This window comes from Oncorhynchus nerka, linkage group LG18, assembly GCF_034236695.1.
Source record: "Oncorhynchus nerka isolate Pitt River linkage group LG18, Oner_Uvic_2.0, whole genome shotgun sequence".
In the NCBI taxonomy this organism is placed as follows: Eukaryota; Metazoa; Chordata; class Actinopteri; order Salmoniformes; family Salmonidae; genus Oncorhynchus; species Oncorhynchus nerka.
The window spans coordinates 42,356,300-42,379,317 of record NC_088413.1 but is presented as its reverse complement, the minus strand read 5'-3'; the positions used below and the strand labels follow the sequence as shown (position 1 = coordinate 42,379,317).

The window sequence follows — 23,018 nt, the reverse complement described above, 5'->3', positions numbered from 1 at the left end:
CAGCACAGAGAATAAAGTAAAACCACACGTCTAAATCCCTATCTCCATCCATGGCTAATTTAGGAAAGAGCCAAATTTAGCTAGCTAGTCACTGGAGGACAACAATACAACAAGATGCAACAATTCAAGTTGTTTCTGTAAATGATGTATGCTCTTGATGCAATTTGATAGGAGTGACACCAAATCCAAACTGGCTTCTCTTGACACCTCTTTTTGGTGTGCCAGGACCATTCACACTTGAGCTCACTCACTATTATTTTATAAAAAAATGTTTTATCAAGGGAGGCCAAATCCTATCTGGCTTCCCTTGCATTCAATACTATGGGCAACAACAATGTCATACTCTTTTGGACCAGACAGCATCAGATGGCATACACATAGAGCGCCAGAGGGGCACTGTATGCTCACTCAGATGCATTCTCCTGTGAGATACGTTCAGCCTCTTGTGAATTGAAGGAAAATGATGAAACACAGAGAGATGAAATGTCACATCTGCTCCTGCTACGGCCTCTTGTGTTCATCCGGTGTCTTCTTGACCTGCTGTTACTCCCCCAGTACACTCACTCTCTCTCCCTCTCTGTGTGGTTGGAGACAGGTGTGCTGGAGTCAGAGCAGATCCCTACCAGCTGCAACTTGTTCCATAATAAAGACCCCTACAAATACTCAGTCCTGCCACTTCCACTCTGCCAGATTGTAATCTCTGCTCAGTCAGATCATGGTTCTAGCTATGTATGATTATTCAAGATCCTGTTACGCTGCTGTGCCTGTTTCCCTGCCTGGCGCTGTTTATCCTCTCATTGCAGTTTACCTCTCTGTTTCTGGCACCTGTCTTCTGTTCCACATCTCACCACCCTACTACAATGTTCTGGATTTAGCTCACCACCACTACCTTGGATTCCCCTCTGGACCTATTTACCCGGTTCTACCCAGCTCACTCCAACCTCAGTCTCCACAACAAGTTTTCAACTCATCCAAGCTTCCCCAAATCTGCACTCCATATCTCCCTGGTTCATTCATCCCTGTCTGCTCTTGGGGTCCCGTGTCGCTCCGCATAACACGGAAGATAAATTATTTAATGTTTTTAATTATTTGTTTTAAATTTTGGGGGGGGCCTGGCTTCCATTGGCATCTATGAATACACGCCACTGGTTATATAGCAATAGTGCTCACTCTGATCATGGCATGTAGGCTCTTGCCAACAGTTTGCAGATACAGTGTGGGTAGTCTACTACATGAGTCTAATGAGATTTATGGACAAAAGATTATTATTTGTATTTGTCAAAGGACAGCCAAGCATTGATCATCATGTCACCATAATAAGACCCTTGATATTTATTTAAACGGAGTAATTGATTAATTTGAGGCATTTGACCCAAGTTGTTAGAAACATTAATACTTAAATAGGCCTACATTTGGTCACTGACAATAATTTCTAATAGTGTTAGATGTAACTACTGCCCAACATTTAATGAAGTAGATCCAAATACTTAAAAAAAAAAAAAAAGTTTTACATAAACTTATATCCTTGCACTTTCACCACCCTGTGAAGTACATTATTTATTCTGTAGCCTAAAACGGCATGGTTTCCTGAGTCATAACGGGACTCCCAAGTTTACTTAAATATTTAGGTTTTTAGGCTATATCAATATTGGCACATGAAGGCGTTTCCACCGCGATTTATTTTCTCGCATAATTAATTTTACTGACACAAAGATCCCACCATGTCGAACAAACAAATTATCTGTCGGCATTTATAAAATTGTTCCGAAACTACCTGTTTCCATCACAGCTGTTGTGATTTTTTAGATATGTTATTACTTGCATAAAAAATGTGGATGGAAACGTGGTTTTACTGACCTCCATACAAAAACTCCTCGCTTGGTGAGCGGAAAGAACGCCACCTGCTGGAGAAGACAGTATTTTGGCCCCATTTATCCCTCTCCCTTCGCCTCGAGTACTGAAAATGTGGGTTAGACATCCGGATAAAACAAAACGCAAGTGAATGCTGTGGGGCCACTGCATTGATTGGATTCACCTGCAGATCATTGTACTGCCGCTGCAGATGTCAGATTGACCATGTAGCCTTTCACAGTGTCGTGAAAAGCAATTGGACAAAAAGTCAGCTCGGGTCGCGAGATAGGAACTAATATTACTTACTTCATGTTTCGCTGGGGATGGACGTTTCAGTACACCGTTCAGCAAAACATGACAACGAGACCCTTCTAAAAAGCAAACATTTATCATTCAATAATATATTACATAGCTATCAGACTGGGTTATGCAATAAGCCACTTACGTCGGAAGTATTCTCGTTCCTGGTATTAGATCAAAGATTTATGCATTGTTGTAGCAATATTTTAAAAAATTGTCTCGCCCGCAATTTCAACAATTCAACTCCTGGCAGTGAGTATTTCGCGCCACCACATCATTGAATTTTGTTAATGACATTCTTGATGACTGGTTAGTTAAATCATTACTTGCAATTAGTCTTGCATGTAGTTTGACTTTGAAAGCTATTTTCTCATCTTTTTTGCAAGCAGGTGCCTAGAAACTAAGTGGGCATGTACGGTTTACAAAACAGTTAAGTGTAGTTGTGAGTTATACTATGTGTTTTATTAAAGTCTGTGTGGCACTGACACTTTGCTGTACAGTGCAATCTCTTTCAATGTAGCAGTTATAGTAACGTTACAGTATTCCCTTCTAATAACTAGAGGCTGAATTATTGGAGAATATCCAGTCCACCTCTGGGGATATCTTCCCCATGACTAGTGTAGTGGCTATCATAGTCATACCCTGCTGTAGTATGTATACCAGTGGTGGTAAAGGCCAGGTTATGTCGATAACATATACTTGCCCTATATATGTGGCCCCGAACCACAGTTCTAGGATCAGCCTTTCATCTCAATCCTAAACATAATATAATTCACTCGGGGGGTGGACAAAACTGACTTTAGATCAGTGACCAGTTATTCCTTTGATTGTGAAGCTGACAACCATGGGCCTCCTGTTGCTAACTTCTGACCATGACCAATCAACATTGACCTCTCACCCTTTCTCTCACCTCTCGCAGATCAGAAATGTCACAGGCGAGTCAGCACGGAAAATGGACACTCTCCAGCAGCGATGACGACAACGATGACCCTCTCCCTTCTGCCTCAAACAACAACAGCCCTCTGTTGTTTGGCAGCCCCCCGCCTGACCAACACACATATTCAGAATCTAACCACAACTCCCCCAAGATAGGCTCCAACTTCCACCAACCCAAACATGATCCTGATCCTCCACCTTCCATAGAGGTGAAACCTGAACCTAAATTTGACACAGTGACTGCTGCCCCCCCCCTCTCTATTGGCTCTGAGGCCAGACATGCAGCCCAGGCCAGCCAATTGAAGCCAGTAAAGTATGAATCCAACCAATCCAGCGCCTTTCTGGCTGGTAAGAGGAAGAAGGATGATGATTCAATTTCCGGCTGGGCTCTCTCAGACAGTGATGATGATGATGATAAGGATAAAGGTCAAAGTTCAGGACAGAAAGACCCGCCACCCAAGAGGTCGAACCCCAAGCTGAAGAAGGCAAAGGTGGAGGAAAGGCCTCCCAGCCCCCATGGCAGAACCTACTACATAGACGAACCAGATGACTTCTTTGAGACTAGCGTGCCCCCTATTAATGACACATACAGGTTCTACCTCAACAAGGTCACAGGGCTGGAGAAGAGGTACAACACTGGGGCTCTGCACATCAAAGGTGAATGAATACTCTCTCTGCTCTAATGTCTGTGTTGACAGTAGAGACTTGTATGACTCCCCTGGTAATCATCAATGGTTCTGTGTCCTTATTTCAGAAATCCTCTCTCCTTTGTTCGGAACACTGAAGGAATCTGTGCAGGTATGAGATCATTGAGATGCACTAGTACTGAAATATGTTGCTCGGTTGACTCAAGGAGATGAAAGACAGTTTGCCTATTTTAGTTTTGTTATCTGTCCTTTCGTTTGTAGTTCAACTACTGCTTTGACATTGCCTGGATGTTGCAGCAGTACCCACCTGAGTTCAGGTAATGCCCTACTCTTTGTTAAGCTCAAACTATATACAGCTGACAACCATCAGATTCGTTTCCAACATGCCCAGAACCGAAAGGAAACACCCAACCTGCAATTCATATATGGTGACCCCAGAAAGCCAGATGGAGATGTGTAAATTAGACTTTCATTCATATTAATCTATCATTTAGATATATTAGGCCTAATATTATTGTAACATAGGCTATAGCTAGGTTTCCATCCAATTGGCGACATATTTCATTTGAATATTCTAAAACCCGCAAGAAAACAATATGGACCTTTTCCTACCAGAGATGTTTCCATCAAATTGACTTGTTGCAGATAAAAGAATGTGCGTGATGACGTAGTGCACATAAAAATACAAAAAAAATTGTGTTATATAGCGAATGTGCCCACTCTGGTATTGGCACGTGCGCTTATAGCCTACATGAGATTATTGTGTACTAAAGAGCGAGATTATTTTCATTTGTCAAACGGCAGCCAAGCATCGATGATCATTTCACCAGAATAAGACCCTGAATATTTATTGGAAAGGGACATCAAGCTCCTCAACTTGCACTTTCACCACCCTGTGAAGTTCATCATTTATTTCATCTGTAGTGGGAGGACCACACAAAATGTCGTTGTGTGACTCCAAGTTTACTTCGATATTAGGGTTATTTTTCAATATTTACGCATGAAAGGGCTTCCACTGACCTTCCTCGCATGATTAATTTTACCGACACAAAATAACCCACTTTGTCTTGTGTATTTTGTTTTGTCGACATTTGATAAGTTTACACACACATTTTCTGTTTCCATCAGGCCTGTCAATGTTTTTTTTATCTGACATAAAAAGGTTTTATGGAAACCTGGTTAATGCTGCTGTAAATGTACCTGTCACAAGGAATAAAGTTACCAGCTAAGATGATACATACATTTTGAAATGTGCTCCATACTGAGATGCGTTGTCTTTCCCCACGATAGACGGCACCAACGATATGGTTTGGGAACACACTCTGTGGTGATCGGCTCATGATTTTCTAGTGTAAAAGGACGCGGAACCGACGGAACATCAATTTCTCCTGGAGAATTTCAACCAATGTCCTGCAACCTGTGGCGGCTCTTCAGAGGAAAGGGACCACCATCCTCCAGAATTTTTAAAATATTGAAACATTAAAGTTATCCTTTTTAAATAAAACTATACTAAATATATTCACTTCAGCAAATAATTTATTAAAACACACTGTTTTACAATAGCCTCAATGGCATTCTGTAGGGTAGCACAATGGTGTAGCCGGAGGACAGTTCGTTTTCGTCCTTACACAGTAATTATGACATGTTCCGGGGGACGTTCTCCAACCTATCAGTTCTTGACTGACATGTTGTCCACCCAATCAAAGGATCAGAGAATGAATGTAGTACTGAAAACATAAGCTACAGCTAGCCAGCACTGCAATGCATACAATATGGTGAGTATTTGACACAGAAAGAGAATAGTTGGAACATTTTAACAAATTCATTTCTTTAAAAAAAATGTATGAGTAGCGAGAGAGAGCTAGCTCTATTTCGTATTTTGTCACTTTCACATTCACTTACTTAGATAGCTAATGCAGCTAGTTAGTTTAACCTACTCAAACACCTGGCTCAAACAGAGGGATGCCATGTTGCTATGGCTATCCAACACTGGAACTCTTCCAAGTCAAGATTAGAGCTGTTGCCGTGACCGTATTACCACCACACCGGCAGTCATTAGTCATGACCGCAGTAAAATCCTAGGTGACAATTGAGTCACGGAAATCTTTTCTTATGCACTCTGGACATGTGTTGGTAGTACCCAACTTGCTAATGCTCATCAGGTCACTAATGGCCTGGTACTCAGGTCTCTGTTGTCCCTCTAACCACTGACATCAATGCAAATGCTCTCAAAAATCACATCAAACTTATCATCAAAACAGTATGTGCTTTTAAAAATCACCTCACCGTGACATGAGTCTACCAGATGAGCTTTATACACGATTTCAAAAGTTTGGGGTCACTTAGAAATGTCCTTGTTTTTGAAAGAAAAGCAACAAAAAAATACCATTAAATTAACATCAAATTGATCAGAAATACAGTGTAGACATTGTTAATGTTGTAAATGACCATTGTAGCTGGAAATGGAAGATTCTTAAAAAAAATGGAATATCTACATAGGCGTACAGAGGCCCATTATCTACAACCATCACTCCTGTCTTCCAATGGCATGTTGTGTTAGCTAATCCAAGTTTATAATTTTAAAAGGCTAATTGATCATTAGAAAACCCTTTTGCAATTACGTTAGCACAGCTGAATACTGTTCTGATTTAAAGAAGCAATAAAACTGGCCTACTTTAGTATCTGGAGCATCAGTATTTGTGGGTTCGATTACAGGCTCGAAATGGCCAGAAACAAAGACTTTCTTCTGAAACTCGTCAGTCTATTGTTGTTCTGAGAAATTTGGCTATTCCATACGAGAAATTTCCAAGAAACCTGAAGATCTCGTACAATGCTGTGTACTACTCCCTTCATGGAACAGCGCAAACTGGCTCTACCCAGAATAGAAAGAGGAGTGGGAGGCCCCGGTGCACAACTGAGCAAGAGGACAAGTACATTAGTGTCTAGTTTAAGAACCAGACGCCACACAATTCCTCAACTGGCAGCTTCATTAAATAGTACCCGCAAAACACCAGTCTCAACATCAACAGTGAAGAGGCGACCCTGGGATGCTGGCCTTCCAGGCAGAGTTGCAAAGAAAAAGCCATATCTCAGACTGACCAATAATTTTTTATTTTATTATTATTATTTTTAAATTTTACCTTTATTTAACCAGGCAAGTCAGTTAAGAACAAATTCTTATTTTCAATAACGGCCTAGGAACAGTGGGTTAACTGCCTGTTCAGGGGCAGAACGACAGATTTGTACCTTGTCGGCTTCTGGTTACTAGTCCAACGCTCTAACCACTAGGCTACCCTGCCGCCCCAAAGATTAAGATGGGCAAAAGAACAGACACTAGACAGAGGAACTGTTCCTAGAAGGCCAGCATCCCAGAGTCGCCTCTACACTGTTGATGTTCAGACTGGTGTTTTGCGGGTACTATTTAATGAAGCTGCCAATTGAGGACTTGTGAGGTGTATTACACAGCGAGTTTCAGAAGAAAGTCTTTATTTCTGGCCATTTTAAGTCTGTAATCGAACCCACAAATACTGATGCTCCAGATACTCAACTAGTCTAAAGAAGGTCAGTTTTATTGCTTCTTTAAATCAGCACAACAGTTTTCAACTGTGCTAACATAATTGCAAAAGGGTTTTCTAATGATTAATTAGCCTTTTAAAATGATAAACTTGGATTAGCTAACACAACGTGCCATTGTAACACAGAAGTGATGGTTGCAGATAATTGGCCTCTGTTGACCTTTGTAAATAATCCATTACAAATCTGTTTCCAGCTACAATAGTCATTTAAAACATTAACAATGTCTACACTGTATTTCTGATAAATTTGATGTTATTTTAATGGACAAAAAAGTGCTTTTCTTTCAAAATATATATTTCTAAGTGACCATAACCTTTTTGAACGGTAGTGTATATATTTATTTCTCAGACTCTGACATTGCTTGTTCTAGTATTTCTATATTTCTTAATTCCTTTTCTTTTTTGGGGATTTGCGTGTATTGTTAGGTATTACTGCACTGTTGGAGCTAGTAACATAAGCATTTCACTACACCCGTGGTAACATCTGCAAAGTATGTGTACTCGACCAATAAAATGTAATTTGATGCATTTAAACCCTGCTACTATTACTACTGGTGAAGGTGACGCCCTGGCCTGTCTGTTCTACAGAGACAAGCCTGTACTGATTGTCCACGGAGACAAGAGAGAGGCCAAGGCCCGTCTGCTCCAGCAAGCCCAGCCCTACAGTCAAGTCCGATTCTGCCAGGTAGCACATCTCTAACCTTGTCTTTTTCTCCTCTCCTCTGCAACCTCTCTTTTTTTACTTGCCCTTCTTCCGGGCTTCCCCTCTTATCTCAATTTACTTCCCTCACGCCTAGTTCTCCTCCACCTTCCTCTCACTCTCCTCTTGCCTTTGTTTCCCACAAAAATATTCACTGTGTCACATTGTATTTTACACTGTAGCCCACTAGAGGGAGACATTGATAAGAGACATTGACTCACTACCAAAACTCAAACGATTCAAATCGACTTAGCCTATTTCTTCTGCTCCAATCTCCTATTATTTCACTCCTGACCTATTTTGAGGTATTATTTGAATCACAGTCTTCTGTAAAAAAAAATTGAAGTTAAGTCATTTACCTAATTGCCAAAAAGCAGTCTGCTAGCCAGCCAACTGTAATATCCTAATGAGCCATCCCAGTGCCTCATCTGTGTTCATTTGGATCTTCTGTTTGTCTCCTAACAGGCCAAACTGGATATTGCTTTTGGAACACACCACACGTACGTGTTCTTTTTCTCCCCTTGCACCATATCTCATCCATGTACCTTTTTGTAATTTGATCGGGAGTTTTGAAGAATTGTCTCACTGAGTTGGATATGCTTATTTTCTACATCAAACGGTGGAGACGCATAAGGCCTGAGCGGAATATGGTTTCATAGGTAAATGTGTTCAGTTGGTCTCTGAAGAACGAGCTCACAGAGTCAGGACCAGGGTTCTCTTTGTTTTTCAATTCAAAGTGCTGTGGAGCTGGAGCCCAAACAAACGATGCTTTAGCTAAGTGTACCTTTTAATGCACATTGTTAACCCGAGAGGAAGGATCTGAAATTGAAGGCAGCGTGCAAAAGTCACCTATCATACCCCCACTCAACATGCAAGTGAGCCTGGATCAGTATTCTGTACTATCGCCTTTCCACTGCCATTATAACACTCAGTAACTACTCTAAATGTCAATTTGAGAACAAACTGGAAAGCCAGGTTGTCTGTTACATGAGATGATAACTGATTAGTGGGAAACTACTTTGTACGCTACTTTCATCCGATCTGTCTGCGCAACACTGCTTAAGTCTTCATCTTAACTATTCCGTTTTATTCTAAGTGTTAGACAGGAGAGCCAGTCTCTGTTTCCATTGTTGCATACTTATACGTTTGATTTCTCCCTGCTCCCTTATCGCTGGGTTGAATGATTCTTATGGTTTATTCAGGTACTCGGAGACTGAGGTTGGATGCCTCGGGGTGATCTCTCCCTGTTTTGAGAGATTTCTGTAGCGGGTAAATAAAATATTGATGCCTAGATAATCCTCGTCTAACACCCGTGTCTGCTCTGGTGGGTTGCACTTTGCTGCTCCGTGATTGGTTCGACCTCGGGCTGAAGACACACACGCACAGTTACTTACACAATATTAGGCACACACACATAGGCTACACCTACACAGAGAGGTACATACACACAGTCACAAACACAACAAGATGAGCAATCAGAGGAACGCTCTCCTCTCTCCTCTCGTCTCATTGAATCATGAGGAGGTTTTCCTCCAAGATATTAATAGAAATGATTTTTCAAATCCTCCTAACACAGGGTCTCAATTTAGTCTCCGTAGGAGTGTTTGACATTCATATATTTCTTTGCCTGGAGTTTCTAAAAGGCATCTAATGGTATATTTTTCAAACTTTGGAAAACACCAAACCAATGTCTGTGAAACTTAAGTGTTCGTTACCTTCAGCTCCTCCAGTTCAATAGAGTTTTAACACATTAAACTGCTGGGCATTTCTGTGCCAGAATGGCAAATAAGTTATCATATATTTTATGCGCACCACCAACACAATGAATGGAAAAATAGATTAAAAGGAAATGGTCATTCGCTGAATGTGCAATATTAAAGGGTTAAGGTCGATACAGTGCCTTCGGAAAGTTTTCAGACCCCTTGAATTTTTCCATTTTGTTACTTTTCAGCCTTATTCTAAAATTGATTAAATGTAGTTTTTTTCCTCAGCAGTCTACACACAATACCCCATAATGATAATGCAAAAACAGGTTTTTATACATTTTTCCAAATGTTAAAAAACAAAAATACCTTATTTACACTAGACACTTTGCTATGAGACTAGAAATGTAGCTCCGGTGCATCCTGTTTCCATTGATAATCCTTGATGTTTCTACAACTTGATTGGACTAGATTTGGAAAGGCTCACACTTGTCTATGTAAGTTCCCACATTTGACAGTGCATCTCAGAGCAAAAACCAAGCCATGAGGTTGAAGGCCGTAGAGCTCCGAGACAGGATTGTGTCGAGGCACAGATCTTGGGAAGGGTACCAAAACATTTCTGTAGCATTGAAGATCCCCAAGAGCACAGTGGCCTTCATCATTCTTAAATGGAAGAAGATTGGAAACACCAAGACCCTTCTTGGAGCTGGCCGCCTGGCCAAACTGAGCAATCAGGGGAGAAGGGCCTTGGTCACAGAGGTGACCAAGAACCCGATGTGACTCTGACAGAGCTCTCGAGTACTCTGTGGAGATTGGAGAACGTTCCAGAAGGACAACATCTCTGCTTGAGAAACAAGATTGTCTGGTCTGACGAAACCACGATTGAACTCTTTTGCCTGAATGCCAAGTGTCACGTCTGGAGGAAACCTGGCACCATCCCTATGGTGAATCATGGCAGTGGCAGCATCATGCTGTTGGGATGTTCTTCAGCGGCAGGGACTGGGAGACAATTCAGGATCGAGGCAAAGATGAACATAGCAAAGTACAGAGAGATCCTTGTTGAAAACCTGCTCCAGAGCACTCAGGACCTCAGACTGGGGCGAAGGTTCACCTTCCAACAGGACAACGACCCTAAGCACACAGCCAAGACAACGCAGGAGTGGCTTCGGGACAAGTCTCTGAATGTGCTTTACTGGCCCAGCCAGAGCCCGAACATGAACCTGATCTAACATCTCTGGAGAGACCTGAAAATAGCTGTGCAGCGAAGCTCCCCATCCAACCTGACAGAGCTTGAGAGGATCTGCAGAGAGGAATGAGAGAAACTCCCCAAAAACAGGTGTGCCAAGCTTGTAGCATCATATCCAAGAAGACTCAAGGCTTTTGTAGCTGCCAAAGGTGCTTCAACAAAGTACTGAGTAATTGTTCTGAATACTTATGTAAATGTGATATTTCAGTTATTTTTAATACATTTGCAAAAATGTCAACCTGTTTTTGCTTTGTAATTATGGGGTATTGAGTGTAGATTGAGGGGGGGAAAACGATTTAATCGATTTTAGAATAAGGCTGTAACTTAACAAAATGTGGAAAAATCAAGGGGTTTGAATTACTTTCCTGAATGCATTTTAATTCCAAATGATATGTATTAAGAGAGCCCACTCTGGAAATGAGATGTGCTTGTACAATATATTGTCAAAAAGGGTACTTTTGAGAGATTTACCTTTATATTTTTAATTGTCCGTAAAGAAATGTTATTTTAAACACTACTCATATTTCAGAGCACACAGTGAGGTTTCAAATGACACCAAGACTGGCTTTGTAGCATCGACAGACACGTTGTTAAGTCCAAAATGACGTTTTCTTAAACTTGAATCAATTGTTTCTCAATAATAATGTTGAATACAGACTTTGAAGCCAAACATTATTCCTCCCAAGGACATTTATTTATTTTATTTCAGGAAAATCCTAAACATAATAAATATCTTTGAGCCTTCCTGGCGTGAAATTTCTCTAGTAGCTAAAATGCACTTAGTGTTTATCTCCCTCAGAATACTGATGTGGTGGAATTATGTACTCTCTTCGTTCTATAAGGGCTATTACTTTTATATTAATGCTCCAGGATAGATTGTATGAACGACCCTGGAAAGGTATGGTAGATTCACCAGCTGAGGTTAGGTAAGATTTCAGGAGTTTGATAATACATGAGATACATTATACTAAACAGAGCAGTGAAGATGGTGTTGCATCTTAATCAGATTCACTGGATAAATACAGAATACAAATCTGCAAAGTCTCTTGAAGTTGAATGTTGTTGTGGTTCAGTTGTTGTATGTTGCCTGTGTGTTTGTATGTGTATGGTGCATCTGCATGCTCGTCAATTGTGTCCTCCATCTTGTGTTGTCAGGAAGATGATGTTACTGTGGTACGAGGAAGGCTTCAGAGTGGTCATCCTTACCTCCAACATGATCAGAGCAGACTGGTACCAGAAAACACAGGGGTGAGTCTCTGACAGTGGCCATGTTTGAAGATAGATTTCTATAGACTGATTGCTATGCTAGGTGACAGTTTCGACACTCTCAGTTGAGATAAGGTGAACTTCAACGTCATAATTCTGTTGTTAATGATTAAGTTATTGATTTCCTGTTTTTGCCCAGGTTTCTTGCATTGCCGGAGAACCAGGTGCCTTTAAAATTGTTAGTTTGTGGTTTAAATAACAACAACATTAGTCTCATATCTGAGTTGAATAGCTGTCGTCGTGATGTCTATTCATTCCCACGTTAATAACACATTTTCTCTTGGTTTCCATGACAACTCACTCAGCAGGCTGAAATGAGGCGCATTTCATACCCAAATGGTAACGGGGCACGTTTTTCATTTTTTGGGGCCAAAACCTTTCAGAGGAAGGAACCTGCACTGATTATTTTACAGAAACACATAGGCCTATTCAATATCTCTGCAGTTCATCTCTCTCTTACACAAACAGTAGAGATGTAATCATCCCATTTTTGTTTTATTTTGTCATTCAGGTGATTCCCTCAGATCATTTACTTTCTACTCCACCTCTCCCTAACCATTGAAACCAGCTCCATTAGAGAGACTAACAGAGAGAGCCACATTTAAAGAACTATAGTTTGGCTTCTCCTCCGCCTAACTCCTCCCTTACTTAAATACGGTTTCTCACTCTCTCTTCTCTCCCTGTCACTCCACACACACACAGAGAGACTCTCAAAATCACATTAATTTTTTACTCTGTCTCTATCTGATCAACATGTTGAAGAAGTGGTGAGAACAAGTATTTGATACATTGCCGATTTTGCAGGTTTTCCTACTTACAAAGCATGTAGAGGTCTGTAATTTTTTATCATAGGTACACTTCAACTGTGAGAGACGGAATCTAAAACAAAAATCCAGAAAATCACATTGTATGATTTTTAAGTAATTAACTTGCATTTTATTGCATGACATAAGTATTTGATACATCAGAAAAGCAGAACTTAATATTTGGTACAGAAACCTGTGTTTTCTGCTTTTGCAGAAAAGCATCCCCAAAGAATGTTTCCACCTCCATGCCTCACATGACCTTCTCCCATTCCGGTTGGGATGGTGTTCTTGGGGTTGTACTCATCCTTCTTCTTCCTCCAAACACAGCGAGTGGAGTTTAGACCAAATAGCTCTATTTTTGTCTCATCAGACCACATGACCTTCTCCCATTCCTCCTCTGGATCATCCACATGGACATTGGCAAACTTCAGACTGGCCTGGACATGCGCTGGCTTGAGCAGGGGGACCTTGCGTGCTCTGTAGGATTTTAATCCATGACGGCATAGTGTGTTACTAATGGTTTTCTTTGAGACTGTGGTCCCAGCTCTCTTCAGGTCATTGACCAGGTCCTGCCGTGTAGTTCTGGGCTGATCCCTCACCTTCCTCATGATCATTGATGCCCCACGAGGTGAGATCTTACATGGAGCCCCAGACGATTGACTGGGGCTCCATTGGCCATCATCTTGAACTTCTTCCATTTTCTGATAATTGCGCCAACAGTTATTGCCTTCTCACCAAGCTGCTTGTCTATTGTCCTGTAGCCCATCCCAGCCTTGTGCAGGTCTACAATTTTATCCCTGATGTCCTTACACAGCTCCCTGGTCCTGGCCATTGTGGAGAGGTTGGAGTCTGTTTGATTGAGTGTGTGGACAGGTGACTTTTATACAGGTAACGAGTTCAAACAGGTGCAGTTAACACAGGTAATGAGTGGAGAACAGGAGGGATTCTTAAAGAAAAACTAACAGGTCTTTGAGAGACGGAATTCTTACTGGTTGGTAGGTGATCAAATACTTATGTTGTGCAATAAAATGCTAATTAATTACTTAAAAATCATACAATGTGATTTTCTGGATTTTTGTTTTAGATTCCGTCTCTCACAGTTGAAGTGTACGTATGATAAAAAATGAGGGACTTCTACATGCTTTGTAAGTAGGAAACACTGCCGACTTTGCAGGTTATCAAATACTTGTTCTCCCCACTGTATGTCTGGTTTTGGCATCTACCTAGAATGGCTTCCTGGTGTCTGAAATCCATATTGATGAGTACTGTCCTGTTCTATTTTGTAGCAGCCTGCCCTGTCATTGGGGTCACATCTAGGGATACACCGCTATGACATTTTTGGCCGATATCCAATATTTGCCTTGCCAAAAAACCCAATACCAATTACCGATATATATATTTTTTTAAATAGCGGCCTTTTGAGTGTTCTAGTACAGTTAAATAGTTGAAACACACACTGACCAACGTAATTTTCTTGGCATTTACGTATGTCCTCAGACATTGTGGGTTAGGTTAGGAATGCTGTGTTGCACGTGTAGAGCTGTATTTGTCGTGCCATCTTTAGGTCATCGACCTACGTTATATAGATATGCACGTCAGCTTTGACATCGGCGTTAAACTACACATCAGGCCGATGTTAGCAGTTTTTACCTGATATCGTCCGATTCCGATATGCTTACCGATATATATCGTGCATCCCTAGTCATATCGCACACGACTGCAATGTCTGTCACCCCACCTTGGCTTTCAGCCTCTGTCGTGCTGTGGATGACTACAGGAATAGTATGCAGGGTGTGTTGATGTTGTGAGATTGTCTCGCTGTGTTTATTTTGTCTCGAATGATGAATGAAATACACGTCATTGATCCCCTGAGGGGAAATGCAGGCTCATGGGGATTCATCAGAACACTGATGACTAGGGGTTGTATTATTGTAATGTGTGCAGTAATATTTATCAGATGTTGTATTGTGTATCTTTCTGTGTGTGTGTGTGTGTCTCTCTCAGGTTGTGGATGAGTCCTCTGTATTTACGGTTACCCAAGGGGAGTTCAGAGACAGCGGGGGAGTCTCCCACCCTTTTCAAGCGGGACCTCCTGGAGTACCTGGGGGCCTATCGTGCCCCCGAAATCACAGACTGGATTCAGAGGATCAGAGAGCATGACCTGTCTGAGACCAGGTGAGACGATGTTGAACGATGATCATGTTCAATTGGCACGACACAGCTGAAAACATTTGACACACATTAGGTACTACCGTGTCCATAATAACTCATTTTGGGGGGGGGGGTTCCCCAGTTCATGCCAACTGAACTGGACCCATTTGAGATGTTGACAGCTCCTCCTCTCGTCTCCTCAGGGTGTATCTGATAGGTTCCACTCCAGGGAGGTACTTGGGCTCAGACATGGAGAGGTGGGGTCACCTGAGGTTGAGAAAAGTAAGAGTTCTTCTCTTGCTTCTATCTTGTACATTCTCAGATGAAGTAGTTGTGACATTTTCGAATGCTCTATATCGGGGTTGGATAGCTGCATTTTGTTTGCGGGCTTTTGTTCCAGCCCAGCACTAACCCGTGTTTTCCTCAGTTCTGACCCTGTCTCTGTGTCTCTCTCTTGTATAGCTGTTGCGCGACCACACACGGCCCATCCCTAACGAAGAGAAGTGGCCTGTCATTGGTCAGTTCTCCAGCATTGGCTCCATGGGGTTGGACAAGACCAAGTGGCTGGCAGGGGAGTTCCAGCGCACTCTGACCACCCTGGGCAAATCGTCTCTTCGCCCAGATCCCCCCATGCACTTGGTACGTTCTATAAAACACCCATATTGTACTAGTCCCCCTCTGTATATATTTAGTTGGTACGTTCCAAAAACCTGCCACTGTAACTCTATCGTCTATAACTGGCCACCCTAGTGAGGGTGGCAATCAGCACCGGCCCTGAATACACAAGGGTTCGAAATTTGGTTAGTTATGTTAGTCACTCACAGTCACTCAATGACAGTGACTCAATTAGCCCATGTCAGCAAACATTTTTTAGATTGGTAAGTTAGTATAGCCAGCTATCTAAATCTTGTTGTAATTATGGCCAAATTATCAATCGGACACGCAGGGCATGTGCCCAGGGGCCCTGACCACCAGGGGGCCCCCATTTTTGATTTTGTTAGTCACTCGCACTCAGATATCATATTAACATGGTGTAAGTCATGGAAAAATGTAGGAAATTAGCTTTTAAACTGCAAAAATATCTCTACCCCATTGTAAAATGTGTAGATTTGCATGATGTTAATTATAAAGTTTCAGTATTCTTTCTGCCCTTTGGCAAAATGTGTAGAATTACAGAATTTGCCTTTAAACTGCAATATTTTCTCTCCTCTGTTAAGAGGGGGGCCACTCTTTTGCCAGCGATGTGCCCCCCCCAACCAAATATTGCTTCAGGCCCCCAAAAGGCTAGAGTTGGCCCTGGTGGCATTCAATGATTTATATATACACTAGATGACTGATATTGGGCACTGTTACTTTCTTGTACTTGATTGATGAATTAAGGTCACTGATTAGTAAGGAACTCCCCTCACCTGGTTGTCTAGAACTGTGTTTCAAATACCCATACAAACATACTGTATTCTACATACTTAATGAGTATATACAAATACATATACCTATTAGTTAATTTAAGTATTAAGTTCACCATGGCTATATCCTTTAGATACTGTCTTGGCCTAATTCCAATATTTCCAAAGTATACGGCAAATAAATGATGCATGTTTTAATGGTGGCGTTATAATGCTCTTTCCCCTACGCACCGTTTTACGACATGTCTGATTTATAACGGGAGACGTGTATTATGGCACGCACCAAGTTTATGAATCAAGATCTTTTTTGTGTTGCGCAGTCTTTTCAGTAATGGTACATGTAGAAATTTAGTGTAAAATTAATGCAACCATTTTTAAATGATGCTCCTGGACTTTAACTCGGGGGATCCCCGCTGGTTTCATTAAAACTAGCATTCAGACGAGGTGTGTGTGTGTGTGTGTGTGTGTGTGTGTGTGTGTGTGTGTGTGTGTGTGTGTGTGTTAGAGAGGCCTGGGTGGAATCATTTGAATGTGTGGTTTTTGGTGTGCGCGTGCTGTATGTCTATCTCTTTGTGCTAGCTCGGGCACAATTTGTGTGTGTGCGTTCAGCCTGCGTGTGTGTGTGTGAGGACATTTCCCCTGTTGTCCAACCCACCACATTACCTGACAGAAATATATCCTCTTATTTCATCTCTATTCTACATATTGTTGCTTACTAGTTATTATGCAAAGCACAACAGTCCTAGTCTTCTAAACACAATAATATAAGGACATGAAATTGAAAGCAAACAAGTGACTGCTGTAACCTACTTACTGCAAATGCATCAACAACACAATGTTCCGTATCGTTATGCTCCTATTGTATGGTTTTGTATTGTAGCGTTCAGTAGCATCAAAGTATTCACGACCATGATTCGGAAATAACTGAAATGATCATGTCGAAACATTACCATTGTGTTATCAGGGTATGTCCAGTTTTATAATATTGCTGTATACAGTGCCTTCAGAAAGTATTCACACCCCCTGACTTTTTGTTCTGTTGAAGCCTGAATTTTAAATTGAGGTTTTCTTTCACGGGCATACACACAATACCCCGTAATGTCAAAGTGGAACTGTTTTTATTTTTTCACAAATTAATACAAAATGAAAAGCTGAAATGCTTTAAGTAGTTAAGTATTCAACCTGTTTGTTATGGCAAGCTTAAATACGTTCAGCAGTAGAAATGTGCTTAAGTCACATAAGTTGCATGGATTCACTCTGTGCATATAATAGTGTTTAACATGATTTTTGAATGACTACTTCATCTCTGTACCCCAAACATACAATTATCTGTACGGTCCCTCAGTCGAGTAGTGAATTTCAAACACAGATTTAACCACAAAAACCAATGGTATGCAAAGAAGTGCCCCTATTGGTAGATGGGTAAAAAAAAAAGCTGACATTTTAATATCCCTTTGAGCATGATGAAGTTATTAATTACACTTTGGATGGTGTGTCAATACACCCAGTCACTACAAAGATACAGGCGTACTTCCTAACTCAGTTGCCAGAGAGGAAGGAAACCACTCAGGGATTTCACCATGAGGCCAATGGTGACTTTAAAAACACTTAATTGGCTGTGATGGTAGAAAACAACTACAACAACATTGTAGTTACTCCACAATACTAACCTAATTAGAAGAGTGATAAGAAGGAAGCCTGTACAGAATACACACATTCCAAAACAGGCATTCTGTTTGCAATAAGGCACTAAAGTAAAACTGCTAATAATTTGGCAAAGAAGTGAACTTAACGTTGTCCTGAATACAGTGTTTGGGGCAAATCCAACACATCACTGAGTACCACTCTTCATATTTTCAACCATGGTGGTGGCTGCATCATGTTATCGGTATGCTTGTCATCGGCAAGGACTAGGGAGTTTATGATTAAAAGAAACGGAGTCGCTAAGCACAGGCAAAATCCTAGAGGAAAACCTGGTTGTCTGCTTTCCAACAGACACTGGGAGACAAAAATTCACCTTTCAGCAGAACAATAACCTAAAACAGGCCAAGTATAAACTGGAGTTACTTACCAAAACAACGTTTGTTGTTTGAATGTTTTTGAATGACCTAGTCACAGTTCTGACTTCATCTTGGAAATATATGGCAAGACTTGAAAATGGCTGTCTAGCAATGATCAACAACCAATTTGACTGAGCTGGAAGAATTTTCAAAATAATAATGTTCAAATATTGTACAATCCAGGTGTACAAAGCTCTGAGAGACTTACTCAGAAAGGCTCACAGCTGTAGTCTCTGCCAAAGGTGATTCTAACTCAGGGGATGAATACTTATTTAATGAAGATATAATATTGTTTTATTTTTCATATAAACTCAGCAAAAAAAGAAACATCCCTTTTTCAGGACCCTGTCTTTCAAACTCCTCCCTCATGTGGTACCCTTCCTACAGGCTCATCCTGACATCACCCTCCAGCATGACAATGTTACCAGCCATACTGCTCATTCTGTGTGTGATTTACTGCAAGACAGGAATGTCAGTGTTCTGCCATGGCCAGCGAAGAGCCCAGATCTCAATCCCATTGAGCACATCTGGGACCTGTTGGCTCGGAGGGTGAGGGCTAGGGCCATGATTTAGACAAAAATGTCCAAAATGCACAACTTCATTTTTATGCTGATGATACTGTTATTTACTGTTGTGCCTCGTCTCTTACAAAAGCTTTCCAGAACTTGCAAACTGCTTTTTATTCTGTTCAACATACCTTGTGTCAATTGAAGCTTATCCTCAATACTGACAAAACTAATGGTGTTTTCTAAAGCAAGAAATAGACCTCTGAAACTTTCACGTATTACCACCTGTCAGGGCAAGGAGATTGAGGTTGTAACCTCATATAAATATCTTGGAATTTTAATTGATGGCGGCCTCTTTTAAATTGCATATTCAACAACTTACAAAAAAATTGAAGCTGAAATTGGGATTTTATTTGAAAGAATAAGGCCTGTTTTTCTTTTGACGCCAGAAGGAGGCTAGTATCGACTACATTTATGCCTTTACTAGACTATGGGGATAGTCTCGTAAAGTGTTTGAGATCAATTGACACCCTTTTTTACCATGGCACTTTGAGATTTATTTTAAACTGCAAAACCCTTACGCACCACTTCACTTCGTATACCAGGGTTGGCTGGCCTTCTCTAGTCACTCGTAGGCTCAGGCACTGGCATACTTTTATTTACAAAGCCATTTTGGGTTTACTACCTTTTTTATTTGGGCATTTTTATTGTTCAGAAATGTGGTGAGTACTCTCTTCGTTCGCTGGACTTTATCCTGCTAACTGTTCCAAATGTGCGAACTGAATTTGGTAAAAGGGCTTTTATGTACTCTGCGCCATCGTCTTGGAACGCCTTACAAAATACTTTTAAACTGGAAGAACTTGTCCTGATTGGTATTTTTAAATCACTGATAGAGAGTAATAGGATACGGCGCATGTCAAATTTGATTGATTGCTGACCTTATGACCTGATGACCTGTACAGAATATGTGCCCCCGCCCCGCCCCCCCTGTTCGTGTGGTCATGTGTTAGAGGGTGTTTGAACTTTTGGGGCCCATGCCCCCCCTACACCCCCCAGTTTTATCTCCCTTATGGTTGTTATCTATGAAGCAGGAATGTCTGGGGCTATAGATAGCGCTGGGGCCTCAGCATTATAAATGTCCAGAACAAGGCTTTCGAAACCCAGAACCGTAAACCCTATTTTTTTAAACATGGATTTTGCGATCAGTGGCAAAGCTGTGATGACTGTAGCCTCGGAGGCAGGACCGCGTCTGAAACATCGAGAAAGGGCAAAGTATACAGCCGCAATATACGATGCACCAAAAAAGCGTTTTTTAAACGTGTATAGAACCCAGATACCGCCCGCAACGGCGCTGAAAGATGAAGTGTTGATGTCTAATGGACAGCATTGGGGGCATTTGTTTGATTACTTGGCCTGTAGCGTGAAACTCTATACGTTAGCCGAAGGAGAAGAATATACCGACCAGAAATTAGGCGTGACTTATGATGTTGAAGACTGGACGGTTTTTCGACAGGTTTTGTGTCCCGAACTGAGCCGTATCACCAAGGGTTACAGCTTGTTCACAGGCTACGAGACCCGTTGGGAAGGTACCCCGGACACCTCAGGAAGAGTATTTCACAGAGTTAAATTACAACGTATAAATGGACGGCCTTGCGGGTGCGTGGAATTTTACGTCAGCACCGCGGAAATCCGAAACCAAAACATCAGGGCTGGCGGTTCGGATGGGGATTTCCGGCTTCGAATGCTTATACCCCTTAAAAAGCTGGCCTTTAATGGAATTGCAAATGTTGGAGCTGTTGGACTCTCTGTTTGTACAGAGCCAAAAGCGCCAGAGCATTGTACGGATAAAGAAGTGCATAATATATACGAATCCTGAGGATTACGACTCAAAGCAACCCCAAGAAGATACAACGTCAGGAGAGGCAGCCCCCAAAGAAAGCGAGGTAAGCTGTGTTGTTAACCCCGCCCAGATACCCCGAGGGTTGGTTCAAGAATAAAAAGGCTGGTTCTTAAAACCTACAGTTCTTAACCTACGCATTGACCATGGATATTCCTAACGCATACCCGAACTCCGAAACGGCCTGGGCTCCCGACACTAAGGATTGTATGCCTCGCAGCCCTCCATTCTACTCCCCCCTGGCAAGACCCTCGACACCCCCTACCTGTACACAACCTGAGGACGTGTTTGATGGGGTGGTCAGTACTATTTTTGTTGACACAATCAAGGCATCAGTAGCCGCGCTTTTAGACGTGGTGATTGGAGAATATATACGAGAAAAATGCATCGGTTGTGAGATTAATCACCCCAGCCAGCGGAGGCACCCCTGCCTATACGATCCCCCAAGATACTACTTCTTCAACAATTTTGAGGCGCTGGTGAAAAGACTTTGGTCCCGCCGGTTTATACCATCGCTGGTCAGAGCCCTGGAGGCTATGGGCCTTGTGCCGTCTATCCCCAGAGTTTACGGGGTAACCGAAGCGTTCCTACACGAGCTGAAGGAGGCGATTCACATACACCAGAAACTCAAAGAAATCCGACACACCCTGGTGGAGGATAACAAATACAGGGAGGCTGTGGTGTCGGATGTGTTGGCTTTCTGGCTCAATAAACCCCAAGAGCCCGAGTGACATTTTTGTTATTTAGATGTAGAGCAATGGGTAACTATATGTATACGATGTTAGATAGAATAAATACATTTTTTCTTTTGAGAGAACTTACAAGTGTTATGCATCAAATTATTGAAAATAAAGTGAACAATGTCTCGTTCTACAAAACCCCCAATTCCGGGGCTAATGTAGAGCGTGTTTTGAAAATGGACCAAATCATGACTCATGTACGCCATGCTGGCGAGGTTCTACAATGGACACAAATGGTAACCCGGCTTGGTGGTGATTCTGAAGAACTAGAAACAACCTTGTCTAAGATTTTACTTTATTTGTTTGAAACACCCTTTAATTGTACCATGTATCATATTTGTTGTTTATATACTTTTATAGCGGATGTGTCTGTTGTAAAAATTCAGCGAAACAAACCTGTTAATCTAACCCAAATATACAAGGTTTTACATGATTCGATCATAGAGAAAGGGGGGGCATGTATCCTGCAACGAATTAGGGATTGTCTGTATACGTAATACCTAATGTTTTCATGAAAATAAAAATCCCAAAAATGAAAATGAAATGTTGTTATTTGAAAGTGGCTCATTAACATTATTGTACCTCAGAGAGGCAAGAAGGATGGCAGAGCAGATTTTGAAAAACATTTATTATAATCCCTCTAACCCGGGGTCTTATGGTGGTAAGGAGCGTTTACAGCGCACTTTAGCCGAAGAAACAGGTCACAGGTTAAGCGATGCTAAAGTCACTGAGTGGCTATCCGAACAAGATGCGCACACTCTACATAAACCCGTGAGAAAACATTTTCCTAGAAATAGAGTTTTTCTACACACCCATTGTCCCAATTTCAGGCGGATCTATGTGACATGCAGGCCCTTGCAGATAAAAATGAAGGAAACCGCTACATGCTAACGGTCATAGATATTTTCTCTAAAATAGCTTTTGTCCGGGTCTTAAAGAATAAGAGCGGCGCTGAGGTGACCAGGGCATTTGCCTCTATCTTGAAGGAAGGAGGCGCCCCAAGAAAGTGCAGACCGATGGCGGAAAATATTTTTTAATAAGACCTTTCAGAAACTAATGAAAAGCACAATATAGTACATTTTGCTACAGGATCGGATTTGAAAGCTTCTGTGGTTGAACGCTTTAACAGGACTCTGAAGGAGAGGATGTGGCGCTATTTTACAGCGCACAACACGCATAGATATATCGATATAGTTCAAGATTTAGTAATTGCGTATAACAATAGTTA

At 41.5% G+C, this 23,018-nt stretch overlaps 1 protein-coding gene across 2 annotated transcripts in view; it reads left to right on the top strand.

The window, feature by feature from the left end:
- Window positions 1-2,029: 2,029 nt before the first annotated feature.
- tdp1 (tyrosyl-DNA phosphodiesterase 1) overlaps window positions 2,030-23,018 on the top strand; it is a 94,401-nt gene continuing 73,412 nt past the window's right edge. The window contains exons 1-10 of one of the 2 annotated variants that reach the window (XM_029687518.2): window positions 2,030-2,403; window positions 3,071-3,744; window positions 3,842-3,885; window positions 3,996-4,051; window positions 7,898-7,994; window positions 8,475-8,509; window positions 12,114-12,206; window positions 15,035-15,205; window positions 15,385-15,463; window positions 15,644-15,820. In XM_029687518.2, coding sequence (XP_029543378.2) covers window positions 3,078-3,744; window positions 3,842-3,885; window positions 3,996-4,051; window positions 7,898-7,994; window positions 8,475-8,509; window positions 12,114-12,206; window positions 15,035-15,205; window positions 15,385-15,463; window positions 15,644-15,820 — 1,419 coding nt within the window. In that variant the 5' untranslated portion in view covers window positions 2,030-2,403; window positions 3,071-3,077. Of the gene's footprint in view, window positions 2,404-2,562; window positions 2,581-3,070; window positions 3,745-3,841; window positions 3,886-3,995; window positions 4,052-7,897; window positions 7,995-8,474; window positions 8,510-12,113; window positions 12,207-15,034; window positions 15,206-15,384; window positions 15,464-15,643; window positions 15,821-23,018 lie in introns of those variants that run through there. The other variant, XM_065004113.1, reaches the window with a different exon arrangement.